Raw genomic sequence first — 19500 nt, 5'->3', positions numbered from 1 at the left:
TGGTGTGGTCCCTGTTCTCTATCCTCCTCATAATGTATCCTCCTGTCCTCCTGTAGCCTCCTGTCCTCCAGCCTCCTCTTGTAGTCTCCTGTCCTCCTGTAGCCTCCTGTCCTCCAGCCTACTCTTGTAGTCTCCTGTCCTCCTGTAGCCTCCTGTCCTCCAGCCTCCTCCTGTATCTCCTGTCCTCCAGTCTCCTCCTGTCCTCCAGCCTCCTCCTCCTGTCCTCCAGCCTCCTCCTCCTGTCCTCCAGTCTCCTCCTCTTGTCCTCCAGTCACCTCCTGTAGCCTCCTGTCCTCCAGCCTCCTCCTGTAGCTCCTGTCCTCCAGTCTCCTCCTGTCCTCCAGCCTCCTCCTCCTGTCCTCCAGCCTCCTCCTGTAGCCTCCTGTCCTCCAGTATCCTCCTGTCCTCCAGCCTCCTCCTGTAGCCTCCAGCCTCCTCCTGTCCTTCAGCCTCCTCCTGTCCTCCTGTACTTCAGCCTCCTCCTGTATCCTCCTGTCCCCCAGCCTCCTCCAGTATCCTCCTGTCCTCCAGCCTCCTCCTGTCCTCCAGCCTCATCCTGTAGTCTCCTGTCCTTTAGCCTCCTCCTGTAGCCTCCTGTCATCCAGTATCCTCCTGTCCTCCAGCCTCCTCCTGTAGCTCCTGTCCTCCACTCTCCTCCTGTCCTCCAGCCTCCTCCTGTAGCCTCCTGTCCTCCAGTATCCTCCTGTCCTCCAGCCTCCTCCTGTAGCCTCCAGCCTCCTCCTGTCCTTCAGCCTCCTCCTGTCCTCCTGTACTTCAGCCTCCTCCTGTATCCTCCTGTCCCTCAGCCTCCTCCAGTATCCTCCTGTACTCGAGCCTCCTCCTGTCCTCCAGCCTCATCCTGTAGTCTCCTGTCCTCCAGCCTCCTCCTGTAGCCTCCTGTCATCCAGTATCCTCCTGTCCCCCAGCCTCCTCCAGTATCCTCCTGTCCTCCAGCCTCCTCCTGTCCTCCAGCCTCATCCTGTAGTCTCCTGTCCTCCAGCCTCCTCCTGTAGCCTCCTGTCATCCAGTATCCTCCTGTCCCCCAGCCTCCTCCAGTATCCTCCTGTCCTCCAGCCTCCTCCTGTAGTCTCCTGTCCTCCAGCCTCCTCCTGTCCTCCAGCCTCCTCCTGTAGCTCCTGTCCTCCAGCCTCCTCCTGTAGCCTCCTGTCCCCCAGCCTCCTCCTGTCCTCCAGCCTCCTCCTGTAGTCTCCTGTCCTCCAGCCTCCTCCTGTAGCTCCTGTCCTCCAGCCTCCTCCTGTAGCCTCCTGTCCCCCAGCCTCCTCCTGTACTTCAGCCTCCTCCTGTATCCTCCTGTCCCCCAGCCTCCTCCAGCCTCATCCTGTAGTCTCCTGTCCTCCAGCCTCATCCTGTAGTCTCCTGTCCCCCAGCCTCCTCCAGCCTCATCCTGTAGTCTCCTGTCCTCCAGCCTCATCCTGTAGTCTCCTGTCCTCCAGCCTCCTCCTGTAGTCTCCTGTCCTCAAGCCTCCTCCTGTAGTCTCCTGTCCTCAAGCCTCCTCCTGTAGTCTCCTGTCCTCAAGCCGCATCCTGTAGTCTCCTGTCCTCCAGCCTCATCCTGTAGTCTCCTGTCCTCCAGCCTTCTCCTGTAGCCCCCTCTCCTCCAGCCTCCTCCTGTAGCCCCCTGTCCTCCAGCCTCCTCCTGTAGCCTCCTGTCCTCCAGCCTCCTCCTGTAGCCTCCTGTCCTCCAGCCTCCTCCTGTAGTCTCCTGTCCTCTAGCCTCCTCCTGTAGTCTCCTGTCTTCCAGCCTCCTCCTGTCCTCCAGCCTCCTGTCCTCCAGCCTCCTCCTGTAGTCTCCTGTCCTCCAGCCTCCTCCTGTAGCCAGCCCCTGTCCTCCAGCCTCCTCCTGTCCTCCAGCCTCCTCCTGTCCTCCAGCCTCTTCCTGTAGCCTCCTGTCCCCAGCCTCATCCTGTAGTCTCCTGTCCTCCAGCCTCATCCTGTAGTCTCCTGTCCTCCAGCCTCCTCCTGTAGCCCCCTGTCCTCCAGCCTCCTCCAGTCCTCCAGCCTCCTCCTGTAGTCTCCTGTCCTCCAGCCTCCTCCTGTAGCCCCCTGTCCTCCAGCCTCCTCTTGTAGCCTCCTGTCCTCCAGCCTCCTCTTGTAGCCTCCTGTCCTCCAGCCTCCTCCTGTAGCCTCCTGTCCTTCAGCTTCCTCAAGTCCTCCAGCCTCCTCCTGTGTCCTCCAGCCTCCTCCTCCTGTCCTCCAGCCTCCTCAAGCATCCTCCTGTCCTCAGCCTCCACCTGTCCTTCAGCATCCTCCTCCTGTCCCCAGCCTCCACCTGCCTTCTAGCCGCCTCCTGTCCTCCAGCAGCCTCCTCCGGTCCCGCAGCAGCCTCCTCCTGTCCTTCAGCAGCCTCCTCCTGTCCTCCAGCAGCCTCCTCCTGTCCTCCAGCAGCCTCTTCCTGTACCCCAGCAGCCTCCTCCTCTATTCTCCTCCTGTGCCCCAGCCTCCTCCTGTAGCCTCCATCCCCCTGTAACGGGACTGTCACGCTGAAAACGGGACGGTTGGGAGGTATGCATATGGACCACAGATCCATTCGTGATATCCATTTATTTAAAAAGGAAACCTACCATTTGATTGATGCATTATGAAGCAAATGCAACATAACCTACCGGGGCCTAGCCTTTTCTTTGGTCTGGAGCCAGCTCAGTATACCAGAGTGGCTGGCTATTGTAGCCTAGGGCACGCTGATGTCAGGGTGCTTGGTATGGGGACTGGAGGGCTGTCCTACAGCCTGGCAGATCTCCAGCATGATCCAGCATCAGTGTAGCTACAGAATTCTCAATGTATGTTTGCTTCACAATGCATCAAATCAAATGGTAGGTTTCCTTTATATACGACATATAGACAAGTTTGGTAGTAGCAGAAAAAAATGTATTTTGCTGCTTCCTTATTGCATTTCCTTATATAAAATTTTTATAAAAAACAAAGCAGCCATATTTTGACAACCCATTTTAAAATATATATTCTGGTGATATTTTGTATTTTATCTGGCAAAAGAACTGTGCCATGAATTTGTCTCATATTTCACAGACTTTTAATCAGATGTGAAGCTATCTATTAATATGACGCTATGCTATAATATCATATAAACAGCATGTAAGAATCTGAGCAATGCCTGCCAAGAAGTAGGAACTATTGTGACGAGCCACGTTTTCAGGGGGAAACATTTGATGTAAGGAACGAGACTGATCACATGATCATGACGTCTCTACTGCTATCCCCATGTGAAGCAAATGTGAAGGTTCCGGGTGTACTGTGTGCAGCATTGGAATCCTTCCCCCAAGGTGATAGGGGAGAATAACAAAAAATGCTGGAAAAGTTATGGTTATCGTGTAAAAATAACCCAACGGTGCGGTATGGAGTGCCCATGCTGGTGAGTCACTTGTTCGTCTAGACATTGCACTGCATTAGATAGATGCAGGATGCTGGTGTGTGTCATTTTGAGTGACCCTGTAATGTTAGATATAGATTCATGTACTTCACAGTGAGGTCATTTATTTTATTGCTTATAATAATGATTTAGTGTCACAAGATCTGTGTTTGCTGTCAGTGAATGGAAGTGCAGTGTATCCACAGAGATAGTGCTGATACAGCTGCATCTATTTCACAGAATCCTCAGAAAGATACACTAGAGATACATTGTGACACGCCATCCGATTTCTCCTATGTGTAATATATGTGGCTCTCAGATCATTGTGTAGACTAGAAAGGGATTTTCTTTACTGCTGAGATGAGAATTAGGTATGTACTTTGAGGGGAGGTCCACAATCTAATATAGGGTGATATTGAAGAGATTGAAGAATGCAGAAAAGCACTGGACCTCACAGTCTTCCCTGCAGTGCACTCGGTGGAATCATAGTTTCCATTTATATTAAATGAAAGTTTTTTGTTTTTTTTCTTTTGCACAGATTATTGCTAATAAAATGCTACTTATGCTGGACACATAATATGTATTCACAGCTTAAGTTACCAAGAATAGTTGCATCTTTTGACAGTAAACGGAGTTGTACAACTCGATTAAATTGCTGCTTGTATGTAATAAACCAGGCAAGGTGTCTTTAGTTCCACAACAGGTTGAAAAGGACATCTACCACCAGGATGAAGGATTGTAAACCAAGCACACTGACATACTGGTGTGTGTCCCCTCACATGATCTGTTCTTCTTTTAGCTTCTTATGACCTGCTTTTTTTTTTTTTTGTTTTTTTTTTGTTTTACAAAAAAAAGCTTTAACATTATGCAAATGAGCCTGAAGGGCTCCTGAGGTGCAATGGAGCCTGGAGCCCCTCAGACTCATATGCATAATTTGTAAAGCTTTTTTATTTTAAAAACAAGAGCAAAAGAAGCTAAAAGAAGAGCAGATCCTGCCAGAGAGGGCACACTCCAGTATGTCAGTGTGCTTGGTTTACAATCCTGGTGGTAGAGTTTATGAATATAGAAGGACTGATGGTGAAAAGGGGAGACGTATTACCTCACTATTCTGTGTTGACGATTTCTGCATTTACAGAGCTGTACTTCAGAATGAGCAGGGAGCAGGAGCCCCTCCTCTGTAAAAAAAAAAAAAAAAAAAACAAAAAAAAAAACAAACAAACAAACCCCCCCCCCCCCCTCATTTTGCCATCTTCTGGCGCTAATAACTTTTTTTATTCTTCAGTGTACGGAGCTGTCGGTGGTGTCATTTTTTTTGCAACTTTTGATGATGTTTTCAATGCTACCATTCTAAGGACTGTACGGCCTTTTGATCACTTTTAATAGAATTTTTTATATTTTTCAAAATGGCAAAAAAGTGATATTTTCGACTTTGGGCGCTATTTTTCATTAGGGGGTTAAACGCAGGGAAAAACCTTTATTATATAGCAGGGGTCTGGAACCTTTTTGGCTGAGAGAGCAAAGAACGCCACCTATTTTCAAATGTTATTCCATAAGAGCCGTACCATATGAACATGCCCCCCAGTAGATAGGTAGTCCCAGTGTCACGGGTGCCCGTGGTATCTAGATCTCGTGCCCCTTTCCGAGCTCACTCAACTCACCACTTTCCGGCTCCCATCACGGCTTGCCAGCGAGTGTGCGCAGGCACTTGCAGATTTAAAGGGCCAGCGCGCCGCTGATAGGCGCAGCCCACTTCCCGGGTTCCTATAAAGACTGGCGACTCCCACATTGCCCGTCGGATCTTAGTGCTTCATGCCTATGAGGAAGCTTTCCAAAGTGTTTCCTTCCCAAGTGTTGATCTCCCATTGTGTCCCTGGACCAGTAGATAGGTAGTCGCAGCACATACCCCCATTAGATGGGTAGCCACAGCAAATACTCCCAGTAGATAGGTAGCCACAGCACATCCCCTCAAGTAGATAGCTAGCCATAGCACATGTCCCCCAGTATATAGGTAGCCACAGCACATGCCCCCAAGTAGAGAGGTAGCCACAGCACATGCCCCCAGTATATAGGTAGCCACAGCACATCTCCCCCATTAGATAGGTAGCCACAGCACATGCCTCCCAGTAGATAGGTAGTCGCAGCACATACCCCCATTAGATGGGTAGCCACAGCAAATACTCCCAGTAGATAAGTAGCCACAGCACATGCTCCCCAGTAGATAGGTAGTCACAGCACATGCCTCGTAGTAGATACGTAGTCACAACACATGGCCCCAAGTAGATAGGTAGCCACAGCACATGGCCCCAAGTAGATAGGTAGTCACAGCAAAAAAAAAAGGAATATTCACTTTCCAGCGTTCCCTGCAGCCAGCTCCTCATCGCTCCCACACTCTTCTCTTTGACCCAGGCTTAGGCGATGGTGTCAATTGCGCCTGGGTCATACAAAGGACGTAGGCGGCGGTAACATCGCTGCCTGTGTCCAGTAATCAGTCTAAGACACACAGAAGCCATCACTATTTATTAAAGATCTGTCTGAGAGCCAGATGCAGCCAACAAAAGAGCCACATCTGGCTCCCGAGCCATAGGTTCCCTACCCCTGTTATATAGGCTTGGCTGGCTGTATACTACTGGGGGCAGGCTGGGCTGGCTTTATACTACTGGGGGCAGGCTGGCTGTATAGTACTGGGGGCAGGCTGGCTGTATAGTACTGGGGGCAGGCTGGGCTGGCTGCATACTACTGGGGGCAGGCTGGGCTGGCTGCATACTACTGGGGGCAGGCTGGGCTGGCTGCATACTACTGGGGGCAGGCTGGGCTGGCTGCATACTACTGGGGGCAGGCTGGCCTGGCTGCATACTACTGGGGGCAGGCTGGCCTGGCTGCATACTACTGGGGGCAGGCTGGCCTGGCTGCATACTACTGGGGGCAGGCTGGCCTGGCTGCATACTACTGGGGGGCAGGCTGGCCTGGCTGCATACTACTGGGGGGCAGGCTGGCCTGGCTGCATACTACTGGGGGGCAGGCTGGCCTGGCTGCATACTACTGGGGGGCAGGCTGGCCTGGCTGCATACTACTGGGGGGCAGGCTGGCCTGGCTGCATACTACTGGGGGGCAGGCTGGCCTGGCTGCATACTACTGGGGGGCAGGCTGGCCTGGCTGCATACTACTGGGGGGCAGGCTGGCCTGGCTGCATACTACTGGGGGGCAGGCTGGCCTGGCTGCATACTACTGGGGGGCAGGCTGGCCTGGCTGCATACTACTGGGGGGCAGGCTGGCCTGGCTGCATACTACTGGGGGGCAGGCTGGCCTGGCTGCATACTACTGGGGGGCAGGCTGGCCTGGCTGCATACTACTGGGGGGCAGGCTGGCCTGGCTGCATACTACTGGGGGGCAGGCTGGCCTGGCTGCATACTACTGGGGGGCAGGCTGGCCTGGCTGCATACTACTGGGGGGCAGGCTGGCCTGGCTGCATACTACTGGGGGGCAGGCTGGCCTGGCTGCATACTACTGGGGGGCAGGCTGGCCTGGCTGCATACTACTGGGGGGCAGGCTGGCCTGGCTGCATACTACTGGGGGGCAGGCTGGCCTGGCTGCATACTACTGGGGGGCAGGCTGGCCTGGCTGCATACTACTGGGGGCAGGCTGGCCTGGCTGCATACTACTGGGGGGCAGGCTGGCCTGGCTGCATACTACTGGGGGGCAGGCTGGCCTGGCTGCATACTACTGGGGGGCAGGCTGGCCTGGCTGCATACTACTGGGGGGCAGGCTGGCCTGGCTGCATACTACTGGGGGGCAGGCTGGCCTGGCTGCATACTACTGGGGGGCAGGCTGGCCTGGCTGCATACTACTGGGGGGCAGGCTGGCCTGGCTGCATACTACTGGGGGGCAGGCTGGCCTGGCTGCATACTACTGGGGGGCAGGCTGGCCTGGCTGCATACTACTGGGGGGCAGGCTGGCCTGGCTGCATACTACTGGGGGGCAGGCTGGCCTGGCTGCATACTACTGGGGGGCAGGCTGGCCTGGCTGCATACTACTGGGGGGCAGGCTGGCCTGGCTGCATACTACTGGGGGGCAGGCTGGCCTGGCTGCATACTACTGGGGGGCAGGCTGGCCTGGCTGCATACTACTGGGGGGCAGGCTGGCCTGGCTGCATACTACTGGGGGGCAGGCTGGCCTGGCTGCATACTACTGGGGGGCAGGCTGGCCTGGCTGCATACTACTGGGGGGCAGGCTGGCCTGGCTGCATACTACTGGGGGGCAGGCTGGCCTGGCTGCATACTACTGGGGGGCAGGCTGGCCTGGCTGCATACTACTGGGGGGCAGGCTGGCCTGGCTGCATACTACTGGGGGGCAGGCTGGCCTGGCTGCATACTACTGGGGGGCAGGCTGGCCTGGCTGCATACTACTGGGGGGCAGGCTGGCCTGGCTGCATACTACTGGGGGGCAGGCTGGCCTGGCTGCATACTACTGGGGGGCAGGCTGGCCTGGCTGCATACTACTGGGGGGCAGGCTGGCCTGGCTGCATACTACTGGGGGGCAGGCTGGCCTGGCTGCATACTACTGGGGGGCAGGCTGGCCTGGCTGCATACTACTGGGGGGCAGGCTGGCCTGGCTGCATACTACTGGGGGGCAGGCTGGGCTGCGCTGTATACTACTGGGGGGCAGGCTGGGCTGCGCTGTATACTACTGGGGGGCAGGCTGGGCTGCGCTGTATACTACTGGGGGGCAGGCTGGGCTGCGCTGTATACTACTGGGGGGCAGGCTGGCCTGGCTGCATACTACTGGGGGGCAGGCTGGGGTACCTAGGGTACTTAAACCCCAGGTTGTCTGATTGATCCTACCATTTACTGCCATACAACAATATATATATCCTTTATCCTTTTTATCCGCTTTTTATCCTTTCTCGATGAATATGGCAGTATATGGGGATTTACCACATCATTAACTACACTTACAAATCTCACATTATTATACGGTGTAAAACAAGACGGCCTCTTTGTGTCACTCATGGCTGTCAAGGTAACCGATTGCCGCTGATGAAATCACTGGGGGCAGCGATCAAATCCAATATGGCGATGCCCACATGCCACCAGGATTTAGATGCCTCCGGCGGCTTATATACCGACGCAAATATAAGCCAGCTAATTTTGACACAAAAAAACCTGGGAAAACCGATTGGCTCGAGTTAAAGCCTAGGGTGGCAAATGCATTGGGCACAGCCAGTATATACCTAGACAGTTCCCTTCCCTCTGCCCCAGTAGTGAGCCAGCCCCCGTTTGCCCATTTCCTAAAAATAGTCAAAACTCACTTTTCCGGCGCCCCCCACAGGTCTTCTTCTTCGCTCTGGCAGCGACAGGTCCGCGTGACATGTGCTGCTTACATCAGAGTTTGCGCTGCCGGACCGAAGAAGAAAAGACCTGTGGGGGAACTGGAAAGATGAGTTTTGACTTTATTATTTTTTTTAAATCGAATATAAGCTTTAGTTTGAGGTTTCAGCACAAATAATAACTTGGATTATATATTCGAGTATATATTTATTTCTTTTTTACATTGGCATTGTGTGAAGACAGTATCATTCAGAATGCAAAAACATCATGTGCGCACAGTCATATAGGGGTTGCCCCAAGTTACTTTGTTAACCCCTTTTACACATGATAAAGGATAACAATCTGATCAGTGGGGGTCTGACTGCTGAGGCCCCCATTGATCATATAATTAGGTTTGTATAGCTTAGTGCTCTGCAATTTCCTACACTCCCATAGACACTGAATGGAGCAGAACGTCATATAGTGAGAACAGGACCCACGTAACTTGTGAACTGCGTTGTCTGTTTTCATAATCAGTGGGGGTCCCAGCAGTCAGACCCCCACTGATCAGATTGTTATCCCCTATCCTGTGGATAGGAGCTAACAATGAAACTTGAGACAAACTCTTTAAACATGTAGCACCAACTAGAGGCTTCTCATAAGAAAGTGAGCCTGTTCCCACTATATATCTGCAGACTCCACTATAACCGCCCCAGTTACAGTGCAAACCTGCTGCTGGTTACCAATGTGTCAGCCTGCCACTGGTGAGGGTGCTTGCCAGTTTGCTAAATATGGTGTGTGCCTTCTTCAAGCCCTCTGTTGTACAGTCATGGCCACAAATTTTGAGAATGACACAAATATTATATTTTCACATGATCTGTTGCCCTCTGGTTTTTGTGTGTGTTTGTCAGATGTTTTTATCACATACAGAAATACAAGTGCAATCATATTATGAGTAACAAAAGCTTTAAAGTGTCTAGTGATGTGATTCTTAATCATGACAGATTGATCTCCAGCCCTGTCCTCATCAACACCCACACCTGTGTTACTGGAGCAATGTTAGCTGCTCCTTTTAAGGCAGTCCTGCAATGAAGTTGAAATGTGTTTTGGGGGAAAAGTTAATTTTCTAGGCAAATATTGACTTTGCAATTAATTGCTGTTAAGCTGATGACGCTTTATAACATTCTGGAGTATATGCAAATTACCATTATAAAACCTTATGCAGTAGACTTTGTAACATTTGTATCATTCTCAAAACTTATGACTGTTGGTCCAAAGAAATAATTGACCCATAGTTAACACATGTGTTAGCATCCTGTTTAAGATGGGTTTTGTAAAAGCAAATGTTAACAGTAATCTCATTGGGCAAATCACCTCTCCTCAGCCGTTGCAATTGCAACATCCCCCACCGGGGACTAGCCTTTTCTTTGGGCCTTGAGGCAGCCGGGGCCCAGAATACTGGAGTGGCTGGCGATTGCGACCTAGGGCACGCTGATATCATGATGCTTGGTATGGTGATCAGAGGGCCTTCAGCTTGGCAGATCTCCAGCAGATGCTGTGTGCAAGAAATATGGAGGGAGAGGCTGATGTACTGGTTCTCCCTCGGGCGACCCCTGAGTGTCTGTAAGATAGGTCCCTGGGTGATGGATGGGGACCCCGCGGTGGTAGACAGCCGTATCCAGGCATCAGAAAGAGGCAACTTTGTGCAAATCAACTCACGGTTCTTTATTGAACAACAGGTAGCAGGCAATGGGCCTAAACGGTCAACAACAGATTCTGGTACCGGAGTGGTCGTGGAGAGGGTCCTCAGGAATAAAGCACCAGCCTGGTGGTGTATGCAGGCTAGGATAATTGAGATGGAGCTGTGTCCAAACTGTGGAAGCTGCAGCTCTGGATTAGAGTCTCCTGACTCTGTTCCTGGGATTGGGTTCTGTCACAGTACTGAAGGTGTGCTGTGCACTCTCTCTGTTCGCCCTGTCTCTGCAGACTGGACTGCTGCTCTGTGGAAAGACCATGAGGTCTGGACGGCTGACAGACTCTGAAGGACAGACTCCTGAGAAGGAGCATGGGGTCTGGTCCATGTGCTTCCCCTGCACAGGGGTTTTATACCCCCCCCCTGGTCAGGTGGTAGCACCTCTCCAATCACACTCCAGTTTATTATGCAGCCGCATAATTGGATAACATCTTACACCCATTTGATTATTGCCTTTCCAGGCAGAGGCTACAGCTGCTGATTACATGAGATCTCCCTGCATTATCCCTTGGGTGAGTTGCGCAGGCTCACCAGATGGATCCTGACAGGTCTAGGGCTTTATTTACAACTACCCCCTTGCCTATACGTTGGCAGGGGTGTTGCATAATACATTTCAAAACACTTTGAAAAAGCAACCGAAACACAACGTGTGAATCTCCCTCAGCCACATACCTTAAGGTTTATAACGGGTTCCTTTACAAGGATTTATCTCAATATGACAACACATCATCTATCCACCTGAAAGACAAGTGTCTATTTGGTGGTGGACAAGCATTCATAACAGGGGTGTTGCTGATCACCTCTAATGATGTCAGGGGCTCCCGAACCACTAGTGCGCTTCATTCCTACATGTGCCCATGTTAAAGAATACAAAATGGTCAACATGATAAATTGCTACATGGTAGTGACAAGTATTTTACTTTCAGTCCCAAATCCTCCCATGACCTCACCGCTTTTCTTGCTGTAGACAGATGCTTAATTAACGCCGCTGCTCGCTCTTGCGTGTTTGCGAGGGGCGCTGTTACATGATTAAACAGGTGGTTTGGGGATATATCCGACAGATGTATCTTCCTACTCTTCCCTTCAGGGTGCAGCTGATGTTCTTAAGAAGGGAATTTGCATCATCTCTGGATTTAGGAAGAACGATTTGTGTCTTGTTTATTTCTTGTTTATATTCCTAGTGAAGAGGTATCAGTAAGTTATGAGCTTCTTTTTGACCATGTTTGTGAGGCAGGGAGGCAATTAGTATGGCAGCCATTACTCTGCTACTCCTATCCACTGGTCTGTCATCCTGCTTCGGCGCAGGGAGGTACGCGCTCGGCCGTGCGCACGGCTACATAGGAAGTGAAGGAGAGCCGCGCACATGGTAAGCGCCGAGTGCGTACCTCCCTGCGCCGAAGCAGCTTCGGCTATAAAGTTTAAAAAGTGTTTTAAACCACGATACAGCGGTTTAAAACACTAACAAAAATAAGCTCCGGCACCAGCTCACCCTGAGCTGGTGCCCGGTATGTCCTTCTTATACCTGCCACTTCAAGTGGTAGGTTTCCTTTAACTGCAGGTTTAGCTGTTTGAGAGTATGAAGAAAATGGGAAACACTCATGTGTCCATCGCAGGACCAGGGACAGATTTCTATCCTCAGAAAGTAAACACTGAAACTTCCTGTAGACTGACAGCAAGCAGAGATCTAGAAATTTGTGAGAAATTGATACAGGAAGTATAACTTTGACATCAGTCAAACAGTAACTACTGTACTGTACTCAGTATAATACAGCCATACACTGCAATGCAATAGACTGTTCTTTAATGTACTCTATCAGAGGGATGACTATGAGCACATATTTTGATCGAATAGCGGATTCTACCATACCGTTTCCAAATGCTACCTCCACTCATCACCACAGATTACCATGTGTAAATAATTACTACCCCCGAATGGTTTCTAAGTAATAGCTCCACACCATAACCCTGCATCACCACCAGTGAATACACATGACCACACATTACCCACTGTGAATAAATACCACCCCTATGCCGTTACCAAATAACAACTGCATTACTAATGCCTAGTGACTTTTATACCCATCCTCTACCAACACAAATTTTTTGCCCTAGTGCCCCACACACAAAGTGCCCCAAGTGGAGATGTGACCCTCATGCTGCCTGAAAAAACCTCTATGCACTTACGGTAGTTCTCCTGTACATCTATGGTACAGCCTATCGTCCCACTGTAGAGAAATATAATGCCCTATAAGCAACATTGACTGTACAGTACTGTGTTAATTTTTACCCCTTTTTCTTACAGCTGCTGGTTATAGGTGGTTCTTTTGGACTCCGTGAATTTACTCAAATTCGTTATGATGTTCAGAAGCTAAAAAATACAGTAAGTAAAACATTTACATAATGGTTGCTCTGATCCCGATTCAAACTATGCCGGGTTCTTTCAGGCTTCCCCATTCCTTTTAGTAATCCTTCTACACTTGGTAGATTTCTTTGTTCTTTATCTGGGTAAGGGTACATACATACAGCCGTATGCCCGACCCCTCCACCCTCCATAGACAAAAAGCATGCTCTATCTTTTCCCCATGTATGGAGCGGATCAGTGCCACCATTGCCGTCTATGCGGCCGCATATACATCCCCCCCCCCTCCCCAGACAGCCATGTGAATGAGGCCTTAGATTGTGGTGCACAGAGCCATAGGTGCAAATATGGCAGGCCCTTCCTCCCATCTTTTAGGTTTGGGGTTGTATAAACTCTGTAATGCTAATTGTTACTAGAAACAAGTACTAGGACTATTAAATTTCTTGGTCGTCACTAGTGATGCAGATTTGAAATTCGTGTTGAGGTGCTACAATTTCTTCTGGTGCAAGCAGGGCAATGGTTTCCATTGAATTTATGAAGGCCACAATAGCGTTCTCACAATGGAGAGGCCAGATGAAGTTAAAGGGGTATTCTGGTCTCGGCATTCACATTCAATTTAATTCATCTGCCATATATATATACATTTCTTCAATTAGTTATTATTTTAAAAAAATTTACTTGTGTGAAGATCATTTCTCATAAATGTAGTCATATGGTCCCATAGACACAAGACTGTGTCCTTGGATACAACCACCACTGCTAGAGTGATTGCACAAAGAAACAAAAAGTTTTTGTATATGAAATGTCTGAGAGTTGCTGCATGTCCTACAGACGTCCTGTGGTAGTGGTCGCTGAATCCAGGAAGGCAGACAGGTTCTTCGGAAACACGTTTTGTTCCTATGCCACTGAACCTTCAGTCTTGGCAAGGTTTGTTGAAGCCTTGGGCCAAGCCATTCCGTGCTTTGCACATTCGGTCAAGATGATGTCACCCTGATCACATGACAGTATTTGCTGAATGCTAAAAAGACATGGGAAGGAGCTGCTGAGGAGGCCATGCCCCCTCTCCACTTCTGCTAGATCTGGCTGAATGCCAGGCAAGATTATAAAGTTGATTTTATGGGGATGTGAGGGAAACCATTTTTATTTAAATGAAGAGTGTCAGTTAATAGTTCTCTATGGGAACCTGTCACTAGTTATATTTTTTAAAAATGTGGTGACGGGTTCTCTTTAAGGCAGTAAGTGGATGGGCCTGGTTTCTCCCTTAGCCACCGGTGTCAATTTATGCGTGGCCACCCTGTGGATCCGCACTATAAAGATAAAATAATATCCTTGCTTCCTTCACTGAAGTGTAGTGGAGCACTGTATGATATAAATGCAAATAGCACTTAGACTGGTTCTTTAAGGTATTACTTTTTGATTCTGTCAGTGTGAATAGAACTAAGACTGGCCCTGCACAATAGCAGTCTATGAATGCAGTTCTATAGAGTGCCCTCAAAAGGGCAATTATTTCAGATTTCCACCTGTCACTAATCAGTGTACCCTCCTCTCCCTACCTAACTGCCCTGAAACGGCCACAGGGTCACATGTCTGACCTAGCCAATCTCTGCTTTACTAAATGTGGGCATGCCTGTGGTTGCAAAGGGGCTAAAAGCTGGTTGATTGGCTTCTCAGCAGTGGGTGCCAAACCCGCCATGTTTGCTACAGACCCGAATTTTGCAGTTCAGGTTCGCTCAACACTATTGTCACACCTTAAATGGTTTGTACGTGTGTATCTGTGGTAACAATGGAGCATTAATATGCTATTCAGGGTCTGTGAAATCTTCAGTAACACCTCCTGTCGAAACCAGCGCCTATCTTCTATTCCCAGCATAGTAGACCGAGATAATTCCGAGATGCCTGAATAGAATATTAAAAGCTCTGACATTAAAGGACATCTCTTATATGTAGGACTAAAGCATCTGCAGGCACATACACAAAGCCTGTACAGTGACTCATGAAGGTCTCGGCGTTCTGCATACCTCCTTAAGTGTCATTTCAAGATCACTCTCTCACTTGAAGGTTGTAGGAAGAATTAACATGAAAGATCTTTAGAAAATGATCCAATTTGATGTTCTAGCTATCCAGATGTTCCTCGCACTGATTCTAGCGTTAGTAGTATCACAATACAGCCAGAAGGTGGAGCTGTTTTTCCTTGGTTATTGTCTTCCCAGTTATTCCGCCTTTCACATTGGAAGGAAAGGGGAGTTGCTGGGGAATAAGTATTCAGCAGGTGTCCTAGCAATGGCTTTCTTATCCGACGTTCTTTTCTTTAATATTAGCTTTCACCTTACTTGGTGCTTTTTGCGTTCCATAATCTTTTGCAGTCGCAGACGTCAGGCACAAATATTTTTTCTCGTGGATCTGTCTACATTGTAATGAGTATGGAAGGAAGAACTGTTGACAAATATATTGTCTTTGTGCATAAGGTTTGCCGTTGCTTTGAGGAATTTTCACATGCCGCATTTGAGAAATCTAGGTCAAGGAGATGGCGGTGAAATATCTAGCTTCAAAATATTCTCAACACCATATCCTTTGGCCCCCCGTACACAAACGTGCCTGCTAAGTGCCGTGTATGTGTGAGCAGAGTCATCTTACATCCAAATAAGGCCCCATTCACACTTCATGTATGGGCAGGATATACGTGCCCTATAGACCACTATTGCGACCCAGCGGCAGTACGCTACGTGTGGTACCATACCGCACCATATGCTCTATTTTACCCCATGCATATGGACAGACAGGGCAGTTTCGTATGCAGAGGGGAGAGCAACACTGTTTTTGGTTTTCTTGACCCTCTTTTTCTAACTACAATACAGGTATTTCTTTTGCCTGTATGTCCTGGTTTTCTGTCCGTTCTGTGCTGGTGAGAGAAGATCTAGCTGTTGTGATTCGCTACTCCCCATCTAAATAGACTTTTTTTTGTAATGTTACGCTAATCTCTGTAATGGTGATAACTTGTCCATTTAAAATTTAAAGGGGTTATGCCACGAAACAATTGACTGCAAAAAGCTGTCAAAGAGGTTAAAATATTTCAAAAATCTATTTGTAAAGGTTACCTGGAAGTAAAGATACCTTTCTATTTGTTATTATGATGCGTGTTCAGCCTCTACTCTGTTCCACACAGAAGCCGATGTGGGAGGGGCCTAGCCAGGCACATGCACAGCACTGACAGCTGCAGTTATTGCACAACTCAGTGCTACAGAGCGCTCAGCCTTCAGAGTCTCCTTCCACCTGCTGTGCTCAAATAGTCCCTGCATTACTGATCCAATAGAAATGTGTCACACGCCCCATGTTAAAAGTGCACCAAAAAAAGTTAGTGCAGTCTGTCAAAGCAGTGCAGGGGGCACCAGATTCATGAAAAACGTGCACCAGAAATCCTGCATCTGGCGGCCCCTGCACACTACACAGGACACTGCATATAGTACACATGTACTATGGGCCGGTTCTAGACAAAGTGGGGCCCCAAAATAAAACTATTTTATGACCAGTCACAATCAGCAAGAGGCTCCCTTTAGTATGATATAACATACTGTAATTTTGGAGAATTTTACAGGAGATAGATCATAGGATGATTGATGGGCAGCATGGTGACTCAGTGGTTAGCACTACAGCCTTGCAGCGCTGGTCAACATCTGCAAAGATTTTGTATGTTCTCTCTGTGTCTGCGTGGGTTTCCTCCGGGTCCTCCGGTTTCCTCCCACACTCCAAAAAATGACTGGTAGGTTGATTAGACTGTGAGGCCCATTGGGGAGAGGGACCGATATTTTCTGAAAGCAGATACTTTTCAAAATTGCATCAAAGAGTTTATAGACATAGGCGCAATTTTGATTCAAACTGAAACATTTTATAAAAAATACTTGACTGATGGCAAAAAATTTGTTCAAAACATAAAATATTTACCTTCACATCTCCTAAATGTAATAGATGGACATGTGTAAAGTTCACAAATGCCTCATATTGATATGTTCACATGAATAAATCCACATAATATCATTATAACAGAACCCTCCGCGCTTCATAAGAATGAAAGTGAGAACGTCATAACATAGCTGTAAGTAATGGAGGATGGTGGGAAATAAAAACTTTATTCCAGAACATGTGAGTGCTTTTGGTGTTACATATAACTTTATGGACATGTTCTGGTCGCGGTGTAGTCACATTAGGCGAAGAGGATCGAATGTTCATCGTATCAGTCAATTTTCCCAACAAAAAAAAACTATCTCAAAATAAAAGGCAATAAGAGAGAAAGTGTGTTCTTAGATAGTTCTGCGCAAAGAAGGGTTAAAAACATGAATATTAGTTGATATTATCCCTTCTCAAAATGTACTAACATAAAAGGGGATTTTTTCCATTATCTGTGAGGTGCAGCAGCTCCTGTGTGCAGCAAATGCTCCCTGTAGCCTGATGGCTAAGAATCTGGAGGGGGGGTACACTTCAGGGGGCTGTATCTCTGGCTCTGTAGCACATAGAACCTCACTCTTTTTTCCTATGAAAGAAGAGAGTCTCCTCTTTTATATGAACCTAAATATGTGTTTCTAAGTTTTAGGAAAACGGAGATATTAATTGTTAAACGGCCGTCGGGAGTGATTTTTACATATAAAATGGCATCTGATATTCTCAATTTAAACCTGAATATCTCTGGATCCAGGGCACCTAGAAACAAAATTCAAGATTAATTTGAAAGAAGAGATTCTCCCCTTTCAGGGGGCCCTGGGCAATTGCCACCTTTGCCTACCCATAGCGCCGGCCCTGCATGTACTATGTATTCTCACAGCATCATGGTCAGTCAGGCTGACATGCATGGATGTATAGATAAATAGGTGACAGCTTCTCACATGTTACTGATCTTTAGCTACTTCCCTGCTAGTCAGCGACAGGGGCCCCTTTGCAGGAGAGCAGGGTAACATGGAGGGACAGTGAATGGTGGAGAGTACAGGAGGAGGACTGCAGGACAGCAGGGTAACTAGGAGGGACAGTGCATGGAGGAGAGTACAGGAGGAGGACTGCAGGAGAGCAGGGTAGCATGCAGGGACAGTGAATGGTGGAGAGTACAGGAGGAGGACTGCAGGACAGCAGGGTAGCATGGAGGGACAGTGCATGGAGGAGAGTACAGGAGGAGGACTGCATCAGGAGAGATCAGAGCTCAGCTTGTTACTTGTGTTATCTCTGCAGCCTCCTGTGTGACCTGACTAATGGTGGAGGGAGGAAAGGGCTGATACATTGCTATGATCCATGTTAGGGGGGGGGGGGGGACTCCTCTGTGCAGTAGATGTCATGTATGTCTGCAGTTACCTTGTATCTGCTGCTGGAAGCAACTGTGTGACCTGACTAATGGTGGAGGGAGGAAGGGCTGCTACATTGCTATGATCCATGTTAGGGGGGGGGGACTCCTCTGTGCAGTAGATGTCATGTATGTCTGCAGTTACCTTGTATCTGCTGCTGTAGGCTCCTGTGTGACCTGACTAATGGTGGAGGGAGGAGAGGGCTGCTACATTGCTATGATCCATGTTAGGGGGGACTCCTCTGTGCAGTAGATGCCATGTATGTCTGCAGTTACCTTGTATCTGCTGCTGGAAGCAGCTGTGGAGCAGTGGAAATCACCTCATTCACTGGTGTAGACGGCTGAGCTCTCTGCCCCGTCTCACTTCCTATTGGCTGCAGTGTGTCAGCTGATCTCTCAGTGTGGAGAGGAGCTGTGAGCCCGTGGAGTGATCTGTAGTGTAGAGCAGCTGGCTGACTCCCTGTGCGCAGACTCGGCCAGATCAGCTGTTGCTCAGGACGGGACACAGCCACCACTAGGGGGCGCCAGCAACCAGGACAAAAGGAGTTATCTCAGTAAGACTGCAGATTTTGTAATAAGTGTAAATGATGAAAGTACTTGTCACAATGCATTGGACCCAATTACAGCCATTTGCTATGGTGACACAACCCCTTTAAAGGAAATCTACTATTTTGCTTTTATGCATTGTGAACCAAACATGCCTGTAACCAAACATACTGTAGTGACACTGATGCAGAAACATATCTCGTTTAATCCCTCATCCAAGTGGTTTTGCTCAAAAAACAATTATAAAATTCAGGAACTTGGGAAAGTTGGGTGCATACTAGCTGTTGTGTTTCACAGAGCTTTTTTTAAACTGTCCAGATAGGACTATTCAAACTGAGTAATCAATTGATTACTTCTGCCTGTCAGGGAAACACGGCGATTACATCATTCTCTGGAGCAGTGTGCATTTGGGGTAAGAGGAGGTACGCTGGGGCCAGCCCCAGGAGCGACACCGCCTCATTTTATCATAATTTTATAATAGTTTTTTTCTGCAAAACCACTCAGCACAAGGATTAAACAATATATGTTTCTACATCAGTGTAGCTACAGCATTCTCAAGGTATGTTTGGTTCATAATGTATAAAAACAAATGGTAGATTCCCTTTAAGTAGTTGTTGGACTCTGCTTTTGCTTATTAATTTAACTATTTTGGGTCCCATTAAAGAGTATCTGTTGTTTTGAGATCATTTTTAATATTGTGTAAGGGTGGCGGGCTGTTGTGAAGTTTTTTTTACCAGATTACACTATTAGCCCCCTCAGCGTATGAAATGCCCTTTGTAGACACCCATCTTTTATGTAAAATCTCACACGTTTAAAAATTACTAAAAACACTGA

At 48.6% G+C, this 19500-nt stretch overlaps 1 protein-coding gene across 1 annotated transcript in view; it reads left to right on the top strand.

Annotated features, from left to right (window-relative positions):
• The first annotated feature begins 3183 nt into the window (after positions 1 to 3183).
• The window catches only part of COX16 (cytochrome c oxidase assembly factor COX16), a 65359-nt gene continuing 49042 nt past the window's right edge, over positions 3184 to 19500 (top strand). The window contains exons 1-2 of the mRNA XM_072115591.1: positions 3184 to 3388; positions 12744 to 12821. Of these exons, the coding sequence (XP_071971692.1) occupies positions 3323 to 3388; positions 12744 to 12821 (144 nt within the window). The 5' untranslated portion in view covers positions 3184 to 3322. The remainder of the gene's footprint in view (positions 3389 to 12743; positions 12822 to 19500) is intronic.

The sequence above is a fragment of the Engystomops pustulosus genome, chromosome 7, assembly GCF_040894005.1.
Source record: "Engystomops pustulosus chromosome 7, aEngPut4.maternal, whole genome shotgun sequence".
Taxonomy (NCBI): Eukaryota; Metazoa; Chordata; class Amphibia; order Anura; family Leptodactylidae; genus Engystomops; species Engystomops pustulosus.
The sequence above is the reverse complement of the archived record's forward strand: the minus strand, read 5'-3'. Positions and strand labels throughout refer to the sequence as shown.